The sequence below is a fragment of the Schistocerca nitens genome, chromosome 10 (assembly GCF_023898315.1).
Source record: "Schistocerca nitens isolate TAMUIC-IGC-003100 chromosome 10, iqSchNite1.1, whole genome shotgun sequence".
Lineage (NCBI taxonomy): Eukaryota > Metazoa > Arthropoda > Insecta > Orthoptera > Acrididae > Schistocerca > Schistocerca nitens.
The window spans coordinates 109,710,949-109,735,895 of record NC_064623.1 but is presented as its reverse complement, the minus strand read 5'-3'; the positions used below and the strand labels follow the sequence as shown (position 1 = coordinate 109,735,895).

General features: G+C 40.9%; 1 protein-coding gene across 1 annotated transcript in view; it reads left to right on the top strand.

The window, feature by feature from the left end:
* LOC126210488 (uncharacterized) overlaps positions 1–24,947 on the top strand; it is a 347,809-nt gene that overhangs the window by 180,735 nt on the left and 142,127 nt on the right. The window contains exons 26-28 of the mRNA XM_049939722.1: positions 101–274; positions 16,840–17,013; positions 24,717–24,899. Of these exons, the coding sequence (XP_049795679.1) occupies positions 101–274; positions 16,840–17,013; positions 24,717–24,899 (531 nt within the window). The remainder of the gene's footprint in view (positions 1–100; positions 275–16,839; positions 17,014–24,716; positions 24,900–24,947) is intronic.

Here is a 24,947-nt window from a genome sequence, read left to right as displayed (position 1 = left end):
TTCTATGTATGAGAGAATTGCCGAAGCAATGAACACATACAGAATATGAGCACAAACTGATGTATGAATTCCTTTGTGATGTCATATTCCCACTTTGCAGGAGACCTCTGCAACTTCAGGAAGTGAATCTAGACCACATTCCAAGTCCGAAGTGATACCAGAAGCTTTGGAAAGGAGAAATACACAAATCAGTGACTTGGCGACACCGGACAAAGTCAACAGCACTAGCAGAGACTTGGTCAATGGCGACATCAATTGGAAGTCAGTGCAGGAGGTACACAACTAAAGTTAAAATTTTTTAGTAACAATGTTTAAAGGTCAGAGCATGTGTTATAAGTGGCCTCCAACAATAGTGTGTTATTTTGCCCTCTCTCTTTTCCCCCGAGAGAGGAACTGTTAGTTTGAAAGCTAGGAAGATACCACTTTTACTTTTGCATGTGTCAGTACTACAGATTTCATCTCATTAAGATAAGCAGTGGCCAGTAATTCTCTCCTGTAATTTCCACGATTTATTCTCTATGTCTGGTTATCCACCCGCCACTTAGAATTACGTTGTGGTGTCTAATTTGAATTTTCATTCTGCAGCAGAGAGTGCACTGATTCGAAACTTCCTGGCAGAGTAAAACTGTATGCCAGATTGGAACTGTGACCTTGAACCTCTGGCAGGAAATTTAAAATCAGCACACACTCACTGCTGCAGAGTGAAAATTAATTCTGGAAACAATCCACTAGGCTTCAGCTGTACCTTGTCTTCACGGTGTCCTGTCTTCCAGGACTGCAATTTCCGAAAGGTTTGACGAGAGCATCTTTGTAGTTTAGAAGGTGGGAGATGAGGTACTGGGGATGTACAGCTGTGTGGGTAGGTCGTGAGTTGTGCCTGGCTAGCTCATTTGTAGAGCACTGGCCCATGAGAAGCAGAGGTCTGAGGCTTGAGTCCCAGTCCGGCACACAGTTTTAATCTACCAGGAAGTCATATTGTGGCCTACAGGACATGGTTTGTAGTAATGTCATCTTAATGATGTGATTTCCTGTGCCTCTAATTTCCTCTACAACGTCAAAGAAGTAAAATTATTTGAATTGATAGACAATCAGATCAAACCCATCAGCTAACAAGCTTAGCGTGTTCTCTTTTAGTGAGCCTCATTTCATACAATCCACTAATTCAAACAGCTATGTCTAACCAAAGCTGTTTGAATTAGTGGATTGTATGAAATGTCTAACCACCTCCCATGAACCATGGACCTTGCCGTTGGTGGGGAGGCTTGCGTGCTTCAACAACACAGATAGCCGTACTGTAGGTGCAATCATAACGGAGGGGTATCTGTTGCGAGGCCAGACAAATGTGTGGTTCCTGAAGATGGGCAACAGCCTTTTCAGTAGTTGCAGGGGCAACAGTCTGAATGATTGACTGATCTGGCCCTGTACACTAACCAAAACGGTCTTGCTGTTGTGGTACAGTGAACGGCTGAAAGCAAGGGGAAACTACAGCAGTAATTTTTCCCAAGGGCATGCAGCTTTACTGTATGATTGAATGATGATGGCGTCCTCTTGGGTTAAATATTCCAGAGGTAAAATAGTCCCCCATTCGGATCTCTGGGTGGGGACTACTCAGGAGGACGTCGTTATCAGGAGAAAGAAAACTGTAATTCTACGGATCGTAGCGTGGAATGTCAGATCCCTTAATCAGGCAGGTAGGTTAGAAAATTAGAAAGGGAAATGGATAGGTTAAAGTTAGATATAGTAGGAATTAGTGAAGTTCGGTGGCAGGGGGAACAAGACTTTTGGTCAGGTGAGTACAGGGTTATAAATACAAAATCAAATAGGGGTAATGCAGGAGTAGGTTTAATAATGAATAAAAAAAGAGGAGTGTGGGTTAGCTACTAGGAATAGAATAGTGAATGCGTTATTGTGGCCAAGATAGACACGAAGCCCACACCTACTACAGCAGTACAACTAGCTCTGCAGATGATGATGAAATTGATGAAATATATGATGAGATGAAAGAAATTATTCAGGTAGTGAAGGGAGTTGTTGTTGTTGTTGTTGTTGTTGTTGTGGTCTTCAGTCCTGAGACTGGTTTGATGCAGCTCTCCATGCTACTCTATCCTGTGCAAGCTTCTTCATCTCCCAGTACTTACTGCAACCTACATCCTTCTGAATCTGCTTAGTGTATTCATCTCTTGGTCTCCCCCTACGATTTTTACCGTCCACGCTGCCCTCCAATACTAAATTGGTGATCCCTTGATGCCTCAGAACATGTCCTACCAACCGATCCCTTCTTCTGGTCAAGTTGTGCCACAAACTTCTCTTCTCCCCAATCCTATTCAGTACTCCCTCATTAGTTATGTGATCTACCCATCTAATCTTCGGCATTCTTCTGTAGCACCACATTTCGAAAGCTTCTATTCTCTTCTTGTCCAAAATATTTACCGTCCATGTTTCACTTCCATACATGGCTACACTCCATACAAATACTTTCAGAAATGACTTCCTGACACTTAAATCTATACTCGATGTTAACAAATTTCTTTTCTTCAGAAACGCTTTCCTTGCCATTGCCAGTCTACATTTTATATCCTCTCTACTTCGACCATCGTCAGTTATTTTGCTCCCCAAATAGCAAAACTCCTTTACTACTTTAAGTGTCTCATTTCCTAATCTAATTCCCTCAGCATCACCCGACTTAATTTGACTACATTCCATTATCCTCATTTTGCTTTTGTTGATGTTCATCTTATATCCTCCCTTCAAGAAAGTGTCCATTCCGTTCAACTGCTCTTCCAAGTCCTTTGCTGTCTCTGACAGAATTACAATGTCATCGGCGAACCTCAAAGTTTTTATTTCTTCTCCATGGATTTTAATACCTACTCCGAATTTTTCTTTTGTTTCCTTTACTGCTTTCTCAATATACAGATTGAATAACATCGGGGAGAGGTTACAACCCTGTCTCACTCCCTTCCCAACCACTGCTTCCCTTTCATGTCCCTCGACTCTTATAACTGCCATCTGGTTTCTGTACAAATTGTAACTAGCCTTTCGCTCCCTGTATTTTACCCCTGCCACCTTTAGAATTTGAAAGAGAGTATTCCAGTCAACGTTGTCAAAAGCTTTCTCTAAGTCTACAAATGCTAGAAATGTAGGTTTGCCTTTCCTTAATCTTTCTTCTAAGATAAGTCGTAAGGTCAGTATTGCCTCACGTGTTCCAGTATTTCTACGGAATCCAAACTGATCTTCCCCGAGGTCGGCTTCTACTAGTTTTTCCATTCGTCTGTAAAGAATTCGTGTTAGTATTTTGCAACTGTGGCTTATTAAACTGATAGTTCGGTAATTTTCACATCTGTCAACACCTGCTTTCTTTGGGATTGGAATTATTATATTATTGAAATCTGAGGGTATTTCGCCTGTTTCATACATCTTGCTCACCAGATGGTAGAGTTTTGTCAGGACTGGCTCTCCGAAGGTCGTCAGTAGTTCCAATGGAATGTTGTCTACTCCGGGGGCCTTGTTTCGACTCAGGTCTTTCAGTGCTCTGTCAAACTCTTCACGCAGTATCGTATCTCCCATTTCATCTTCATCTACATCCTCTTCCATTTCCATAATATTGTCCTCAAGTACATCACCCTTGTATAGACCCTCTATATACTCCTTCAACCTTTCTGCTTTCCCTTCTTTGCTTAGAACTGGGTTTCCATCTGAGCTCTTGATGTTCATACAAGTGGTTCTCTTATCTCCAAAGGTCTCTTTAATTTTCCTGTAGGCAGTATCTATCTTACTCCTAGTGAGATAAGCCTCTACATCCTTACATTTGTCCTCTAGCCATCCCTGCTTAGCCATTTTGCACTTCCTGTCGATATAATTTTTGAGACGTTTGTATTCCTTTTTGCCTGCTTTACTTACTATGTTTTTATATTTTCTCCTTTCATCAATTAAATTCAATATTTCTTCAGTTACCCAAGAATTTCTACTAGCCCTCGTCTTTTTACCTACTTGGTCCTCTGCTGCCTTCACTACTTCATCCCTCAAAGCTACCCATTCTTCTTCTACTGTAATTCTTTCCCCCATTCCTGTCAATTGTTCCCTTATGCTCTCCCTGAAACTCTGTACAACCTCTGGTTCTTTCAGTTTATCCAGGTCCCATCTCCTTAAATTCCCACCTTTTTGCAGTTTCTTCAGTTTTAATCTACAGGTCATAACCAATAGATTGTGGTCAGAGTCCACATCTGCCCCTGGAAATGTCTTACAATTTAGAACCTGGTTCCTAAATCTCTGTCTTACCATTATATAATCTATCTGATGCCTTTTAGTATCTCGAGGGTTCTTCCATATATACAACCTTCTATCATGACTCTTAAACCAAGTGTTAGCTATGATTAAGTTGTGCTCTGCGCAAAATTCTACCAGGTGGCTTCCTCTTTCATTTCTTAGCCCCAATCCATATTCACCTACTATGTTTCCTTCTCTCCATTTTCCTACACTCGAATTCCAGTCACCCATGACTATTAAATTTTCGTCTCCCTTCACTATGTGAATAATTTCTTTTATTTCATCATGAAAGGGAGATGAAAATTTAATAGACATGGGTGACTAGAATTCAACAGATTACCAAGAGATGGGTGTACATTTTGCAGATTCAGAAGGATGTAGGCTGCAGTAGGTGCTGGGAGATGTAGAAGCTTGCACAGGATAGAGTAGCATGGAGAGCTGCATCAAACCAGTCTCAGGACTGAAGACCACAACAACTACAACATGTCTAACCAAAATCTGGCATAGTCCGTTGCTCGTGTTGTGTGATTTTTGTTTTCTTTTGTATTTCTTCTGGCTAACATGCTTATAAGTTTTTTCTTTTGTTCGTAATTTCAGTAGTGTTTTAGATGACACTTGATTGTATTAAGGACAGTTCAGAACAATCAGTAGCCACTCATAGTGAAAGTAAAGAAATCTGGAAAAAAGAGAAGCTGCTGTATGAATATCAACAGCTCGGATGGCAAATGTAATCTAAGCGAAGAAGGGAAAGCAGAAATGTGGAAGGAATATATAGAGCGAGTTTGCAAGGCAAATAATCGTGAAGACAATATTGTAGAAAGGGAACTGGAAGCAGATGAAGACAATATGGGTAATATGATAGAATGATTTGACAGTGCATTTAAAAGATTTAAGTTGAAACAATGCACCTGTAGTAGACAGCATTCACTAACAGTCAGTTAGATCCTTAGGGGGATATGCTATGAAAATAACGTTATGCCTGCTGTGCAAGATATACAAGACTGGTAAAATACTTTCAGACTTTCAGAAGAATGTAATAACTCTTAAGTCCAAAGAAAACTGGAGGTTACAGGTCTTGCTATTACTGAACTGTCAGTAAAAAAGTAATGGTTGCAAAATACTGTCAATAGCTGTTTTCAGAAGAATGGAGAGGTTGTTAGGATCTGCCTATGAGGAAATCAGTTTGGATTGTGGAGAAAAGTTGGAACATACAAGGAAATACTGACCGTACAACTTCCACTATGTGATAAAAAGTATCCAGACACCCCCAAAAACATATATTTTTCATATAGGTGCATTGTGCTGCCATCTACTGCTAGGTACTCCATATCACCGACCTCAGTAGTCATTAGACATAGTGAGAGAACAGATTGGGGTGCTCCATGAAACTCACGGACTTTGAATGTGGTCAGGTGATTGGGTGTCACTTGTGTCATACGTCTGTACATGAGATTTTCATACTACTAAACATCCCTAGGTCCACTGTTTCTGATGTGATAGTGAAGTGGAAACGTGAAGGGACACGTACAGCACAAAAGCGCACAGGCTGACCTCGTCTATTGACTGACAGAGACCACCGACAGTTGAAGAGGGTCATAATGTATAATAGGCAGACATCTATACAGACAACCACATAGAAATTCCAAACTGCATCAGGATCCACTGCAAGTACTATGACGGTTAAGCGGGAGGTGACAAAACCTGAATTTCATAGTTGAGCAGCTGCTCATATGAAACACGTCACATCGGTAAATGCTAAACAATGCCTCTCTTGGTGTAAGGAGCGTAAACATTGGACGATTGGACAGTGGAAAAACATTGTGTGGAGTGACGAATAGTTGTACACAATGTGGCAATCAGATGGCAGGGTGTGGGTATGGTGAACGCCCAGTGAATGTCATCTGCCAGCGTGTGTAGTGCCAACAGTAAAATTTGGAGGCTGTGGTGTTATGGTCTGATCGTGTTTTTTGTGGAAGGGGCTTGCACCCGATGTTGTTTTGCTTGGCACTATCACAGCACAGAGCTACATCATTGTTTTAAGCACCTTCTTGCTTCCCACTGGTGAAGAGCAATTCGGAGATGACGGTTGCATCTTTCAGCATGATCGAGCACCTGTTTATAAAGCATGGCCTGTGGTGGAGTGGTTACACGACGATAACGTCCCTATAATGGACTGGCCTGCACAGAGTCCTGACCTGAATCCTACAGAACACCTTTGGCAACTTTGGGATGTTTTGGAACGCCGACATCGTGCCAGGCATGATATCGATACCTCTGCTCAGTGCAGCACTCCATGAAGAATGGGCTGCCATTCCCCAAGAAACCTTCCAGCACATGACTGAACGTTGTGGAAGCTGTCATCAAGACTAAGGGTGGGCCAATAGCATATTGAATTCCAGCATTACCAATGGAGGGCGCCAAGAACTTGTTAGTCATTTTCAGCCAGGTGTACGGATACTTTTGATCACATAGTGTATCTTAGAAGATAGGGTAAAGAAATGTAACTACACACTGTGAGAAATTTGTGAAGGTAGCAGAAATAAAAGAAGTGAGTGAAAGTTTATTTACAACTTGACAGAAACCAGATGACAGTTATAAGACCGAGCGAGGTGGCGCAGTGGTTAGACACTGGACTCGCATTTGGGAGGACGACGGTTCAATCCCGTGTCCGGCCATCCTGATTTAGGTTTTCCGTGATTTCCCTAAATCACTCCAGGCAAATGCCGGGATGGTTCCTCTTAAAGGGCACGGCCGACTTCCTTCCCCATCCTTCCCTAATCCGATGAGACCGATGACCACGCTGTCTGGTCTCCTTCCCCAAAACCAACCAACCAACCAACAGTTATAAGAGTCGAGAGGCATGAAAGGGAAGCAGCGGCTGAAAATGGAGTGAGACAGGGTTGTAACCTGTCCCTGTTGTTATTTAGTCTGTACATTGAGCAAGCTGTGAAGGAAACCAAGAGAGTTATAGAGTTCAGGGAGAAGAATAAATTTTTTGAGGTCTGCTTCTGTCAGAGAGAGGAGATGATGATCAGTTGGCTGGAATAGATAATGTCTTGAAAAGAAGTCGATGAAAGTAAAACAAGGACAATAGAATGTAGTTGAATCAATGGGAGGGTGTGCTCACAGTATTACCATTAGAAAACGTAACATTAAAATTAGTAGACATGTTTTGCTATTTGGGTAGCAAAATAACTAAGGATATAGAATGGAGATTGTCAGTAATGAGGAAAGCATTTGTGAAAGAGAGAAATTTATCATCAAATATAAATGTTAGTGTTAGGAAGCACCTCCTGAAGTATTTGTCTGGAATGTTGCTTTATACAGAAGTGAAAGATGGATGATAAACAGATTAGAGACGAAGAGCATAGAATCTTTTGATGTGATGATAGAGGAGGATGGCCCTCCTGAAATCTGACTTCACATGTGGTACAAAATTCATGTGCATTTCTAGCAGTAATTTGCTGTGATTAACTAAATTGCAGATTTAGCGTCTTGAGCAGTATAGGGAATGCTGTGGGTTTTTTGAAATTTATTTCTGTTTGGCTTGTTTTTATTGGTTGTTTAGGTCGCTATTCAGTTTGATTTTTCTTGGTCGTTCTAAATTTTTCTGTTTCAAAGTTTTTATTTTCAGTGAAAACCTAACATTATCTACCTATGGAGATAAAGCATTTCATACAAAAATCTAGTTGAATATCCTAAAAATAATGATAATGAAGATGTATTTCAGAATGTTGACTCAAAATTGCATCATTCACATTCGTATTAACACTACAAAAATGTACTAAACATTCGGTGTCATAGTATTCTACTTATGAACTTTGAGTACATTCGTAGCAGTTGCTTTAGGTAAAATAGATTCCATGCAGTTGCTGTCAAATTCTAGTCTTTTTGGAGCACTCTGTTGCCTGTGCTACTCTGGCAGTTAATTGGTAGGTAGTAGTGAATTAGCAGGGGTAGTGTTTTCCTGCAGCAAGATGTTGACATTGCGAGGCAGTTCTGTGGTGGCTGCTCATCTATAGCATTTGACCCAGGTACGTCGAGCTGCCAGCTGGTGAACAGACATGATCTGCTGGACTGGGATCACTGGCAGCTAGGCTGTCAGTAACTTGTAGCCATCCTCCCTGTTAATACTTTTAATTATTTCAGTAGTCTGTCTTATTTTTTGCTGCTACTTCCAAGGCTGCTGAGCGAGCACGTGAGGTACTTCAAAATTAATAAATCAACTAGATTACAGGTGGTGGTCAGCTGCAGCTGATTTGTCGCATTGCTTCAGTCTTGCGTAGCATTTACGCTGGGACATGTGAGCACTAGTTGATCTACCGGTTTAATCGACGTACGTTTCAGCACGTTCACGTTGAAGTTTGTAGAAGCCTGTAGTGGGGAGAGAACCTGTGAAATCTTTTGTGGGTTTCAAAATATCTCAGTCATTGCAGTTACTGTGGAATACAGGTTTTAATTCCTGTGCAACTTGGCACCTCGCCTGGGTTTGACGGTATAAGTGAATGGCACAAGAGAACTGTCCTGTAGCATTGACAACTCACTGCAGGAAAAACTACCCCTGCTAATTTGCTGTTGCCTAAGGATCACCTACCTGAGCAGCACAGGCAATAGTCAACTGCATAGCCATCCACAGCAATCTTGACTTTGATTTACCAGTAGCATACTCGAGTGTCACATTAGTAGCCACCTGACAATGAAATAAGACAGTATATGGGGAAAACCATCATGAGAGAGAACAACAGCAAATTGCTATTGTAATTGCATGTTAGGGTTTTATAATGATACAACGTAATACCTAAGTTGATTGTATTCAAATTGGCACCAGTTCATTGCAAGGCTAATAATGAGAAAGATGTTTTTCATTTCAGGGCATGACAAGAGGTAGTCAAAACCCTGGTTGTATACCTGATTGACGTGTTCCAGCCCTGGGCGATACTAACGAGTCACAATAGGGGCAGTTCTTTGTGGCTGATCAGTGTTTATGTTAGCAGAAACAGATTCCCAGATACCCAGTCGCATGAGCAGACAAAAAGGAGCACACCCCTCCCTCAGTACCACCCAGGACTGGACCAAATCACATCCTCTATCAGGGTTTTGACTACCTGTCGTGGTGCCTTGAAATGTGATATATCCCCTCCGCCCTCCAATCTGCCTTGCAAAGAATTGGTATACATATTGACAAATTGAGCGGATGTTGCACACACAACTAGCAACATGTGAGGAAGAGGTTGATACTGGTAAATAAAAATAAAAGCCATTAATCATTCTTCTTTGTTACACTGGCTCCATCTCTGGAAAGATCTGTAGGCTCGTACACCTTTAATTCCTATACATGCCTGCATGCTGTATAGTTATTTTCTTGATATTTAGGAAACAGTTATAAATATTTACATTTCTCCCACTTCTCCTCATAGACCAGGGATTGTCAACCTTTTTTACGTACCACCCACTTTTGTATATCTGTTAGTAGCAACTCTTTTAACCCCCTACTTGTTTCACAGTGATGGTAATTTATAAACTAGGAATAAACTTTACTTTTTAAAATGTATAAAGCAGAATTACAGTGAGTTAAAGTGTATAGTAATAATTACTTATCATATACTTTGTCAAAAATTTATGAAAACTGAATAAAAATGTTTTTAAAATCCCTACCACCCACTGTGAACGCTGGTGTGCCCACTGGAGGGCAGGAGTGACTATATTGACTACCTCTGTCATAGAGCATTCTTGTGCGTGAATGGTGTCGGTAGTTGATCTTCATGTTTCTCTTCAAGTGTAGATTCAGCTGTTTTTGTTATTTTTTTTTTCACTGGACAGTGGACTCAGAGATTTGTAGTCTATGTGATAACAGAATTCACTTTCTTACTTGGTGCATTTATAACCGTAACCCTTTTAAAACGGTAGAAACAAAACTGCTTGCTTCCTGTTATTAGGTACTGCATTTTGTTTCCAAACTATGCTTACGATTCAGTACAGGCAGTAGCATCCAATCTCTTCACATGCATTTCCACTCTGAATTCATCTTATCCATCAGAAGTGTTGTACTTAATTTTAGATTCCACTTTCACTTCTTCCAAACAGTACAAGCTATCTGCATTTACACAGCCACAATAGCGTAACTAATCAGCCACAGATGTGTTATCTACATTAGAATTAAGTAAAGTATCAGAATACTGCGGGAATTGCTGTAATATTTAGTGATTGTCACCTGTCGTTACTGAGAACTTCTGCCAATTGGGTAGATTCAGCCTCTTTTCTTTTGCTCTTTGTGATGCTGTAAAACATATTCTCATTTCCATCTTGTGTTATTCTGTTAGCCAGATCTTTGTTACTTTCTGTTTCTGAGCTGCAACCAACTGTTTAACTTGTACATTTTTGGCCTATAAACTGACAGTTTCTCTCTAGTCCACATGGATACATTGTTTTTGCTGGTGCATGTTGTGTCTTGCAAATTTGTTATCATTGAGAGCCTTGCTAGTATCGTCATCCCATCATGCTCTTTATTCATGTTTCTGTATCTGACAGTGTTCTGCACATACATCATCTGCTATACCTAACACAATACTCTTCAGAAGGTTCAGGTCTTTTTCTACTGACTGTAGTTTATTCCAAGGCAACTTACTGTGTGCACCTTCCCTCAATTTATATTCCATCACTGATTCAAAAGTCACTAAATTATTGCACTTGGGATTCTTGCATTCTGGAATCGTAATCACTGATCCCGACACTGACCATCCATAAACGCACAATTCCCCCCCCCCCCCCCCCTTCCAAAAGTTAACGAATGACGTCACGTCATCTATGTTGTTGTTGTTGTTGTTGTTGTTGTGGTCTTCAGTCCTGAGACTGGTTTGATGCAGCTCTCCATGCTACTCTCTCCTGTGCAAGCTTCATCATCTCCCAGTACCTACTGCAGCCTACATCCTTCTGAATCTGCTTAATGTACCCATCTCTTGGTCTCCGTCTATGATTTTTACCCTCCATGCTGCCCTCCAGTACTAAATTGGTGATCCCTTGATGCCTCAGAACATGTCCCACCAACCGATCCCTTCTTCTAGTCAAGTTGTGCCACAAGCTCCTGTTCTCCCCAGTTCTATTCAATACCTCCTCATTAGTTATGTGATCTACCCATCTAATCTTCAGCATTTTTCTGTAGCACCACATTTCGAAAGCTTCTATTCTCTTCTTGTCTCAACTATTTATCGTCCACGTTTCACTTCCATACATGGGTACACTCCATACAAATACTTTCAGAAACGACTTCCTAACACTTAAATCACTACTTGATGTTAACAAATTTCTCTTCTTCAGAAACGCTTTCCTTGCCATTGCCAGTCTACATTTTATATCCTCTCTACTTCGACCATCATCAGTTATTTTGCTCCCCAAATAGCAAAACTCCTTTACTACTTTAAGTGTCTCATTTCCTAATCTAATTCCCTCAGCATCACCCGACTTAATTCGACTACATTCCATTATCCTTGTTTTGCTTTTGTTGATGTTCATCTTATACCCTCTTTTCAAGACACTGTCCATTCCATTCAACTGCTCTTCCTAGTCCTTTGCCGTTTCTGACAGAGTTACAATGTCATCGGCGAACCTCAAAGATTTTATTTCTTCTCCACGGATTTTAATACCTTCTTCGAACTTTTCTTTTGTTTCCTTTACTGCTTGCTCAATATACAGATTGAATAGCATCGGGGAGAGGGTACAACCCTGTCTCACTCCCTTCCCAACCACTGCTTCCCTTTCAGGTCCCTCGACTCTTATAACTGCCATCTGCTTTCTGTACAAATTGTAACTAGCCTTTCGCTCCCTGTATTTTACCCCTTCTACCTTCAGAATTACCCCTTCTACCTTCAGAATTTGAAAGAGAGTATTCCAGTCAACGTTGTCAAAAGCTTTCTCTAAGTCTACAAATGCCAGAAACGTAGGTTTGCCTTTCCTTAATCTTTCTTCTAAGATAAGTCGTAGGGTCAGTATTACCTCACGTGTTCCAACATTTCTATGGAATCCAAACTGATCTTCCCTGAGGTCGGCTTCTACCAGTTTTTCCTTTCGTCTGTATAGAATTCGCATTAGAATTTGGCAGCTGTGACTTATTAAACTGATAGTTCGGTAATTTTCGCATCTGTCAACACCTGCTTTCTTTGGGATTGGAATTATTATATTCTTCTTGAAGTCTGAGGGAATTTCGCCTGTCTCATACATCTTGCTCACCAGATGGTAGAGTTTTGTCAGGACTGGCTCTCCCAAGGCTGCCAGTAGTTCTAATGGAATGTTGTCTATTCCTGGGGCTTGTTTCGACTTAGATCTTTCAGTGCTCTGTCAAACTCTTCACCCAGTATCATATCTCCCATTTCATCTTTATCTACATCCTCTTCCATTTCCATGATATTGTCCTCGAGAACATCGCCCATGATAGACCCTCTATATACCCCTACCACCTTTCTGCTTTCCCTTCTTTGCTTAGAACTGGGTTTCCATCTGAGCTCTTGATATTCATGCAAGTGATTCTGTTTTCTCCAAAGGTCTCTCTACTGTATTTCTTTCCCCCATCCTGTCAATTGTTCTCTTATGCTCTCCCTGAAACTCTGTACAACCTCTGGTTTAGTCAGTTTATCCAGGTCCCATCTCCTTAAATTCCCACCTTTTTGCAGTTTCTTCAGTTTGAATCTACAGTTCATAACCAATAGGTTGTGGTCAGAGTCCACATCTGCCCCTGGAAATGTCTTATAATTTAAAACCTGGTTCCTAAATCTCTGTCTTACCATTATATAATCTATCTGAAACCTGTTAGTATCTCCAGGGTTCTTCCATGTATACAACCTTCTTTCATGATTCTTGAACCAAGTGGTAGCTGTGATTAGGTTACGCTCTGTGCAAAATTCTATGAGGCGGCTTCCTCTTTCATTTCTTCCCCCCAATCCATATTCACCTACTACGTTTCCTTCTCTTCCTTTTCCTACTGTTGAATTCCAGTCACCCATGACTATTAAATTTTCGTCTCTATATAGTTATTAAAATATTATTCCAAATAATCTCAAACATATATCATCACTATATTTTAACGGTAATCAGAAAAAAATATGATTTATTATCGGAAAGTACACATAACAGATCACAAATCGCATGTAACTAAATGACAGCTTTCCGTAGCGTCGGGACTTAATCACGCAAAATTATATAAAGAAATCCCCCAAATCTCAATTTCTCCATACCAACTTACAGATACAAGTAAGATATTCAAGACCTCATAGATCAATCCCGACCTGTAATGTTATACAGCCCTGTAGTGATATAGTGTGTCTTTCATGTGGTCCTTATTTGGGTCTGTGGCAGCCACTTCCACTACTTTGGTTCTCAAATGGCCATTATCAGACTCAAGCTCACAGTGGAATGCTTTTTTGACGTTACTTGGCACCTTTTTAAGTTTTATATCTACATGCGTATGTTTTTTCTTTTCCCATCACTCCTTTATATTCTCATCCAAATTACACACCAGTTTGAATAATTGCAGTTTAGTGACTTCAGTGTGCTCTCTCTACCTGTTCAGTGTGGTTTCCACTGCTTCATGAATATCCTATTTCATAGATCTTTGGCCCAGAGGTTGAGGTTGGGATGTATTTGTGTCTGGGAGGACTGGGGTTCAGGTTAATATTTAGATACCTTAACTGCATTTTCCATTATTTCCTTAAATCAATGCAAGCAAGTTGTGAGATGGCCCTGTCCAAAAGGAAACAACTAGTTTCCTTCTTCTTGGTTGCCCAGCATCAGACTGTGCTTCATCTCTAATATGAATCATGAAGGTGAAATAAAAGGTTCTCTATCCCCCCCCACCTCCATTGCCCCTTTTGCAATATTCAGATTTGAATACTATTAAGCATTGTGGCCTACGTTAGAGAAACAATTAAAGCACCGTTAATCTACCCTATCTTAGTCTTGAAATAATTGAGATGAACATATAAAGCCCTGTAAAGATCATTCGAGAATTAAATGGAGTTATCCTGTTGTGGCCGAAGTGTAACATACATTTTATTTGATTGATGTTCACATATTTTGTCCAACCACTGTACACAAAGTATACTGCATGGGATTCTAAATCCAAAGAAGGGGGAGCTCTCCATCATAATGGAAATCAAACAATATTATGAGAAGGAAAGTTTGCTACTCACCATATAGCGAAGATGCTGAGTCGCAGACAGGCACAACAGAAAGACTCTCACAATTAAAGCTTTCGGTAAATCGTCCATTGGCCTTCATCAACAATACACACACACACACACACACACACACACACACACACACACACACACGACTGCAGTCTCAGGCAACTGAAACAACACTGCGAACAGCAGCATCAGTGCATGATCATGCACTGGTGCTGCTGCTCGCAGTGTGGTTTCATTTGCCTGAGACTGCAGTCGTGTGTGGGGGGGGGGGGGAAGGGGGGGGGAGGGGGGTGTTGACGAAGGCTTTAATTGTGAGAGTCTTTTATGTTGTGCCTATATGCGACTCAGCATCTTCGCTATATGGTGAGTAGCAACTTTCCTTCTCATAATATCGATACATTCCATCCTGGATTTTCTATGGAAATGAAAGATCGAATAATGAATATGTAGAAAGGATAGATTGCTACTCACCACTTAGAGGTGGTGAGAGTCCCACTCGGGCACAATTAAAAAAATGCTAGAAATATAAGGGACACTCAAATGGTTTTTGTTTGAGGACATTCCTGTAACGTATTTGTGATGTAGCACGACTCTGATGTGGGTGTAAGCACTGGCATGTAGTCAAAGGATTAGTGTGGCATTTGTGTCTTTCAGATGTGTGTGGTAAGTTTTGGAAACGTGAACTATGGCAACATTATTACTAAATGTGTCCAACATGCTGTTGTTCTTCTCTTGGCAGCCGAAGAACAAACGCCAGTAGACGTCCATTGGAGAGTGGAGATTTGTATGAGGCAGCATCTCTGTCAAAAATCATCATTAAGAAACGGTTCCAAGGGGTGCTGTAGCTTCATGATAACACACATCCCCATATCACAGGTGCCGTAATGCAGAATTTACGTCAATTATAGTAGGAGACTCTCGAGCACTCACCGTGTAGTCCTCATCTCTCCCCATGCGGTTATCACACTTTGGGCCCTTAAAAAAGGCCTCAATGGGCCGAATCGACGATTTCTGTTGGACGGGGATGTGCAGCAGGCAGTTACAGTCTTCTTCACACAGCGGGATACAGTGTTTTACCAAACAACTATCTTCAACCTGGTGTGTCATATTTCAATTTTTTGGACAAAGTCCTTTTTCAGCAGTAGAAGACTCACAGTGACCTCTGTCTGTTCAAATTGTGCTGTCAATAGCTGTCACCAACAAAGTCCAGCAAAACGAGGCCCAAACCTCCTTGCACTACTGGCTCCACATCCATAAGTCTCCTGCTCTTCAGTCCTAAATTCCTGCATCCCATGTTCCAGATTGAAACACTTTCCCTACAGGAAGTAGAGCAGCATGCACAACTGCACCTCAAAAAAACTGTCCAGTCTGATCACTTCATACTTCTGCCTTGTACTACCACTATCCACACCCGTTACAGGAAACTCCACCAAACCTCCTCCACACCCCTCATAGCCAACAAACCCTGCCTCTCAGACCCACGATGTTTACCACACCATCAGAAACTCTCCCCTGTCACCCTACAAAACCCAGAACCTAAACAGACCCCAACACAGTCATGAATCTGTCCTCCAAAAGCCTCAGTCCCACAGAAGTATCACTCCTTTCCAAGGACATTCTATTTGCCCCACACCAAAATTCAGTCATGCTGTGCTTAAACACCATCTCTTCTTTTCTTATTACCTGCAGTTGAGACACATTTTGCCACTAACCCTATCAATCTGACTCATTCCAACACCAATATCAAACACTACCTGACTCTGTGTACTCCTGTACCCAACCGCATTCCACCCCCACGCCCGCAAGTCACCCCGTGTCCACTTTCCAGAATATCCTAACATCTAACTGTGCCCTACCATCATTACCCACATTCTTCAACATGAAAAAAGACAGACAGGCGTTAACACCTGGAGGCAGTGAACATCTGTGTTGTATGATTTGTTGTGTGAATGACCTTCAGTTTTCTGAAGAATGACATTGTTCGAAAGCTGAAATATGTCTAGCATTCTTTTTCATTTTACCTGTCTGCAGTTTAGTGTCTCCTCTATGTGGTGAGTAGCAATATAGCCTTTCTGTATCATTGTCAAGATGAGAATACATATTTGCTTCTTGTTTGTGGTAACAGTTTTTTTCACTTATTCTGTAAAAACCAGTAAATGTGTGAAATTTGATAAAACCATTAAATTAAAATCACAAAGATACAGCATAGTCAAATTAAGTGCATAACCAAGCCTGGAAGTTGTATTAATAGCATTATGTGGCAACAGTATTGTAGGGGAAGGTGAATTGAATCTTCTGTGTATGGGAGGACAGCAGAACCAAAGAAAACATAGAGAATATGACCACAAGCAGACTGACTGTTTTATGAATTGCTTTGTGATATGATCTTTCCACTTTGCAGGAGACCTCTGCAATTTCAGGACATGACTCTAAACAATATTCAAATTCTGACATGAGACCAGAAGCTTTGGAAAGGAGAAGTACATACATCAGTGACCTGGCGATACCATACAAAGTCAAGAGCACTAGCGGAGACATGGTTAATGGTGACATCAATAGGAAGTCAGTGCAGAAGGTACACAACTAAAATTTAAAAAAATTAACTTCACTCCATAGTAACGATGTTTAGGGGTCAGAGTACATTTTATATGTGACCTTCCAACCATAGTGTGGTATTTTATCCTATCTCTCTTATCTGAGAGAGGAACTGTTAGTTTGAAAGCTAGGAAGCTACTGCTTTTGTGTCCGTTCGTCATCTTACCAACCTACCCTGTGGAATCATTGTGGTCTCTAGAATGAATTTTCGCTCTGCATTGGAGTGTGTACAGATTTGATACTTACAGGCAGACCAAAACTGTATGCTGTACCAACATTGTAACCTTGAACCTCTGGCAGGAAGTTCAAAATCAGCACACACACTGCTGCAGAGTGAAAATTCATTCTGGAAACAATCCACTAGGCTGTTGCTGTACCTTATCTCCACAGTATCCTTTCTTCTAGGAGTGCTAGTTCCAAGAGGTTTGCAGAACTTCTTTGTTGTTTGCAAGGTGGGAGATGGGGTAATGGCACAAGTACAGCTTTGGGACAGGTTGTGAGTCATGCCTGGGTAGCTCAGTCGGTAGAGCACTTACCCATGAATGGCAAAGCTGCCAGACTTGAGTCTCGGTCTGGCCCACAGTTTTTAATCTGCCAAGAAGTCTTATTTTGGTCTGCTAAACATTGTTTGCAATAATGTAGTTGGTTGCACAAGGAAAACGAACTTGAAGACAGTATTGTAGAAAGGAAGCTGGAAGTAGAGGATGACAAGATAGGAGATACGATAGAAGAATTTGACAAAACTCGTAAAGACCTAAGTTGAAAAAGTGAAAAGGTGGCCTTCCCTAACAGTCAATTAGATCCTTAGGCAAACATACTATGAAAAACTTTTCCACCTGGTGTGCATGATATAAGACAGTCAAAATAAAATATGAGCAGGCTTCAAGAAGACTGTAATAATACTAAATCCAAAGATGACCGGTGAAGATGAGTATTATTATTACTGAACTGTCATGTAATAAGTAACAGTTTTTAAGAAATTGTCAATAGTTATTTATATTAGAATGGAGGGACTGGTAGAATCCACCTTCAGGGGAATCTGTTGGATTCTGGAGAAAAGTTGGAACATATGAGGAAATACTGACCATATGACCTATCTTAGGAGATAGGTTAAAGAAAGCTTACTACGCATATAAAGCAGTTTTAGATTTAGAGAAAGCTTTTGACAATATTAACTGGAACATTCTCTTTGAAATTGTGAAGGTAGCAGAGATAAAAATGCATTGAGGAAAAGTTTCTCTACAAGTTGTTTAGAAAGCAGATTGGAGTCAAAGAGCATGAACAGGATATAGTAGCTGAGAAGGGAGTGATACAGGGCTGTAGCCTCTCCCCAAATCTTGTTCTATCTCTGCATTCAGCAAGTTGTGCAGGAAATCAAGGAAACACTTGGAATGGAAAATAAAAGTTTGTGGAGAAAAACGAAATTTTTTGAGGTTTGCCACGACATTTTAATAATGTGAAATACAGTGAAAGAATTCAGTTGAATGGAGTGGGTAATGTTTTGAAAAGAAGTTGTAAGATGAATATCAACAAAACTGAGGTAGAGAGTTGGATCAGGGTGACTGTATTTCACATCATCATTTCATTATCAAATCTTCTACTAAGTACAGTTTTTCTCTAGACAACTTGCAGTCTGCACTTTTCGTCAATTTTTCTTGAATGAGTGGTCCAAAAAGATACCAAAATTTCTTAATTTGGAATTCTTTCATTACAGACACAGGAAAATATTTTAAGTACAGTATTTACTAAATAAAATAAGGAAAAAGAAAAAAGAAAGTGATATTCTTTCCATTTGATCTTGTCGTGGCGTATCATCGTCCACTGAATTTGGGTTGCCATCCTGCTATTCAATATTGATGGGAGGATGACTGATTTTTTTTCACCGCAAAGCTTGGATAATTGATATACTGTTCAAAATACTCTTGTAACTTCCCTATCCCTTTCCTCAAAACCATGGACATTGCAGTATGTGTATGAGTCTTTTCTACACTTGTTCTGACCAATACTTGTCCTTCCTTTGGTCCATATTTGGGTCTGTTGCAGTCACCTCTACCAATTTGATTCTCAGCTGGTTGCTGTCGTACTTGAGTTCCCAGTGGATCTAATTTCTAATGTTTTTTTAGCAGCCTTTTTAAGTTTTATAATATCTTCTTGTATACAGTTTCTCCTTTCCATCGCCTTTCGTGTACTCATTCGGATTACGTTCCAGTTCGTATAATTTATTTTTTGTGAGTGTACTCTGCTACTCTACCTCCTCAGTGCAGTTTAATACTGATTCAGACACACCCGATTTCATATGCATACTGCTGCCTGGTACCAGCGTACTTGTGTTTTGTAGGAATGGGGCTCTCATTAATGTCCAGTCATCTTAATTGCATTTTCCATTATTCCCTTAAATCACTGTAAGCAAACAGGACACAACCAGTGTCCTTCCCCTTGCTTGCCCAGTGTCAATTGTGTTTCGTCTTTGATGGTACCGTTGCCAGTGTGATGATGTCTAAAACCAACCTTTCTCACACCCCAATTCTGCCCCTCTTATGTCCCACACACACCTGTATTTGTGGGACAGATTTGATGGTGGACAGTTCCATTGCACTATTCATTGTAGCCTGTGGTCACACTGAAAGGAAAGCTGATACATAAGGCTTATGAAATTCTATTAGGTGACCAAGCCTACTCAGCAGCACAGAAGCGTTGTGAGCAAATAATCGATTTTTCCGAGGTAATAGTATCCCGTCGATAGTCGGTCATATTATTTTGTCCGGCCACCTTATGTATTGTTTGTTCCCTAGGATTCTAAATCCTAAGGTACAGATGCTATGCATCACAATGTTTATTTTTGCTGTGTCTATACATTGAGGTGAAAACGCACATTTCATTTTTGTTTATGACAAAATATTGGCTCATTTAGCAGATAACAGCCAATGATTGTGTGGGATTTCACAGAAGCATGCTATTACAATTGCAAGAGAATAACATAGTAACCCCCACTCCCCAACTCTGTCTTGAGGAAGGAGCTATTAGTCCGGAAAGCTAAGAAGTTTACCACTTTTATTACTTTTGTATGTGTCAGTAATGAGTACTAGACATTTCATCCCCTCAAGATAAGTACTGGTAGGGAATTCTATCTCGTAAATCATAAACCTTCATGAACCTTCTGCATACTAATCTAAAAAAGTATCACAGTATACCAAGGAGGGTACCACAAAGCAAAATGTGTTGTTGGACACAGTACACATACAGAAACAAAAGTTATCACATACAAAAACCTAGTAATGGAAAAAGAATAATTGTTTGCAGAACAATGTAATGAAAGAAACTCTTGCTTCAAGTGTGTTAGTAACAAATTATGTAACTTACTAACATTTTTTTTTCTTTTTCCCTAAATGTGCTTATTTGTAATTATGCTCATTTCAATCCAAATCACTGCAATTTTTCATACTTTTTCCATTTTCTTAACTTCATGATCATTGCACACACAAAAAAAATAACACTTGCCACATTTTGTTTTACGCTCCTTGTCTTTTTTTCTAGGACACAGCTTGAACTGTCCAACACTGGCAGTCCCTTGCAGTAGTTCCACTGAATTTGATAGCTGTGTCACCAGGGTTAAATCTTCACCAAAAATAGTTCCTTCATTGTTATCCATGTGGGCATTACATTCAGCTTCTGCTTTCTGTACCTCACGTGTGGCTGTGTAAGTTATTGTTCTGTATCTAACAAAAATTTTCTCCTTCTGTCATGTGCAAAAGCCTTCCAGTCGGGATTTTTCGTCTTCCAAATAACGTAGGCGTTCACGGCTGCTGTATTAGTCATGTTCAAGAATAAATGGCAATCACTTGGTAATCCTGTTGCATGAATACTCATTTATATTTTTTTGCATTGTATCAACAGAATCTTTGGCTTTTTTGTAGTGTGGAATAATATCTGGTTTGAACTACTCCATGCCGCAGTTGTTGCCATGATGTTCAGAACTCAAAATGCCCTGTTATTATTAGGCAAGTATGATACTAAGATTAGATTTACGTTGAATGCAAACAAAGATGAAAAGTGTGGTTGAAGTGGTATTGGTTGAAGTTCAGATGGGATTTCAGGATCTGTTTTTTCTGAGCGTACAAGTCAGAGTTGTTTGAAGGCTCTTGTGCAACTGGAACACTTGTAGAAAGAAAAGTTGTCCAATTGTAATAGTGTATCTAGTTCCTGGCACCTTGATTCTATTGTGTAGATCCTTCATTCCCTGTGTATATCTGCAAGTTCAAAGAGTGCGAAGATTCAGCTTCTCACATGGCTGAAGTTTCTATGTAGTGCTAGCTGTTTGGACTTCATGTAAACCCTAAACAGGCATTTCCTATTAAAAGCTACCAGCTCGTACTCTCTCAAATGACTACTTGTATAATACTGTCCCAGCATTCCTGTGCAGAAGTTGTAAATATTTCTCTAGATGCACAAAATTTGTCCATTTCTCCTTTTTCCTCTCTAATGGTCATGTTGTCAAATATGACGAGAAAAAGAAGTTCAGAAAACCTATTTCTCGAACATGAAGTTTGGATTATTTTCCTTTGATACATGGGGTCCATGGACCATAACATAGAAAGTTAGTCTGTTTTTAGCTTTTAATGCTCCCATAGTTACAAGAAGCCCTATGAAACTTTTGGGATCCACATACATCTGTTAGGTGGATGAGTCGCATTCCATAAATTATAAACTGTCTCTGGGTTGTGGTATGTATATTATACAACTTTTTAGAACGTTGACAACTATTTTAGGTATAATGAACTACTTGAAAGTCCCCATTGTCAAATATACACTTCCAGAAGCCATCGTGAGACCTCTGGAATTAGACAAAATACCCTCTTTCTGATTCTTTCTTCATTGTTCGTACATTGATTGCCAGATCATTCCATTTCTGCTGGTATATGTAGGTCTCTTTGATGTTTGAATCTCGTTAATCATTTTTTTGTTGGCCCTTGCTTCAATAACATCTTCAGCTATGTCCATTTCTTCCACATTGTCTTCTATTTCTGAACACACAGACACCACATCACTCTCTCCTGGTTCTGCTTCTGTTATTTGCATTACTACTTCTAGATCTCATTCATTGTGTAAACCATGTTCTTTCTCTAACTTAGCTTTTTTGACATGTTTGTTTCACAACAAAGTGTTCTGATAATTACACACAACAATTCATTAAAAGTTAAACGTTCATTTCAAACTTCATTTCTACACTGTGCATTTATACATGTGTGTTTTCTAGTCACATGGAATCCCAAGCGGGGTACCAAAGGACCCCAATAAACATTTAATTTATTATTTATTATGTAGATAAATTTATTTTTAAAAATTAAACAGTGGCAGTATTTAGTGGGAACAGTTTAACACTTTGGGGACCAAGCTGGAGCATACCACAGGCCTTAACCTTGTGTTAAAAAGACTACGTCCGAGTTTAGGTCGGACCTTGAAGAGAGGTACGAAAAATGCTAAATGTGTGAGAGAAAGTGGTGGGACAGTATGGATTGAAACTGAATGCAAAGAAGTGTGAAATGATTGTGATAATGAGGAATGAGAGACAAGAAGCGACAGATATAAGGGGCAAGTACGAAAGAAATTGAAAAGTTTCAGGTACCTGGGGACCATAAAAGAAGGGAAAAAAGAAAAGAAAAGAGAATGGGAAAAAAGTCATCGGAAATATGTAATGCACATCCAAGCTTATCATGTCATCTATTACACTCCTGGAAATTGAAATAAGAACACCGTGAATTCATTGTCCCAGGAAGGGGAAACTTTATTGACACATTCCTGGGGTCAGATACATCACATGGTCACACTGACAGAACCACAGGCACATAGACACAGGCAACAGAGCATGCACAATGTCGGCGCTAGTACAGTGTATATCCACCTTTCGCAGCAATGCAGGCTGCTATTCTCCCATGGAGACGATCGTAGAGATGCTGGATGTAGTCTTGTGGAACGGCTTGCCATGCCATTTCCACCTGGCGCCTCAGTTGGACCAGCGTTCGTGCTGGACGTGCAGACCGCGTGAGACGACGCTTCATCCAGTCCCAAACATGCTCAATGGGGGACAGATCCGGAGATCTTGCTGGCCAGGGTAGTTGACTTACACCTTCTAGAGCCCGTTGGGTGGCACGGGATACATGCGGATGTGCATTGTCCTGTTGGAACAGCAAGTTCCCTTGCCGGTCTAGGAATGGTAGAACGATGGGTTCGATGACGGTTTGGATGTACCGTGCACTATTCAGTGTCCCCTCGACGATCACCAGTGGTGTACGGCCAGTGTAGGAGATCGCTCCCCACACCATGATGCCGGGTGTTGGCCCTGTGTGCCTCGGTCGTATGCGGTCCTGATTGTGGCGCTCACCTGCATGGCGCCAAACACGCATACGACCATCATTGGCACCAAGGCAGAAGCAACTCTCATCGCTGAAGACGACACGTCTCCATTCGCCCCTCCATTCACGCCTGTCGCGACACCACTGGAGGCGGGCTGCACGATGTTGGGGCGTGAGCGGAAGACGGCCTAACGGTGTGCGGGACCGTAGCCCAGCTTCATGGAGACAGTTGCGAATGGTCCTCGCCGATACCCCAGGAGCAACAGTGTCCCTAATTTGCTGGGAAGTGGCGGTGCGGTCCCCTACGGCACTGCGTAGGATCCTACGGTCTTGGTGTGCATCCGTGCGACGCTGCGGTCCGGTCCCAGGTCGACGGGCACGTGCACCTTCCGCCGACCGCTGGCGACAACATCGATGTACTGTGGAGACCTCACGCCCCACGTGTTGAGCAATTCGGCGGTACGTCCACCCGGCCTCCCGCATGCCCACTATACGCCCTCGCTCAAAGTCCGTCAACTGCACATACGGTTCACGTCCACGCTGTCGCGGCATGCTACCAGTGTTAAAGACTGCGATGGAGCTCCGTATGCCACGGCAAACTGGCTGACACTGACGGCGGCGGTGCACAAATGCTGCGCAGCTAGCGCCATTCGACGGCCAACACCGCGGTTCCTGGTGTGTCCGCTGTGCCGTGCGTGTGATCATTGCTTGTACAGCCCTCTCGCAGTGTCCGGAGCAAGTATGGTGGGTCTGACACACCGGTGTCAATGTGTTCTTTTTTCCATTTCCAGGAGTGTATTTAAAAACAGTATGTGCAGTTGTGAGGTGATAATCTTGGTAACCTCAAACCAATATTATTCAGGGAAAGATATTTTGATCATTCATATAGCATAAGAAATAGAGTTTATTTTATGGTTCCAGCTCATTGATTAAAATTATAGGCTCAGGATCCCAGTATATGGCAGCGAGAACATTCTGACATGAAACTTGTTCTACTGCAAGAGATACTCTTATATGATACTCTGACACAGAAGTCTCTGTAATAAGAAGAGCTCGTGAAGGACACACTATTAATATAAGCGGAATGCCATTAATATTAACTTTATTATGTAGATATAACTGTTTATCTTTCCCAGGACAAAATTATTTACTTTAGAGTACTGCTCCATATGATATATATAATTTTAGATAAGTAAATTATATTACCAAATTTTGACATGTCTCACAATGTTCAAAATTAATAAACATATGTTGCAAGATCAATAAATCACTATTCACTATTGATGGAAGCTGCCGGTACAAATATTTCTTGACTGTGCCTCATATTTCACAGCAATCTTCTGGCACTTCGACAAACAGCTCTCAAATACATTCAGAGTTGGAATCGAGAGAGGAAAGACAGAAGAAAAGGGTGGAAAGGAGCAATGAATGTCAGGCACAAATTACAGTGATGAATGGAGGTGAAGAAAATTTTAGTATTCCAGTTGTTGGTGCCAATGAAAATTCCACACAGGAGGTAGATAACCATTCCTGTAAATTTACTTTGTTATTTGGATAAGTAAAT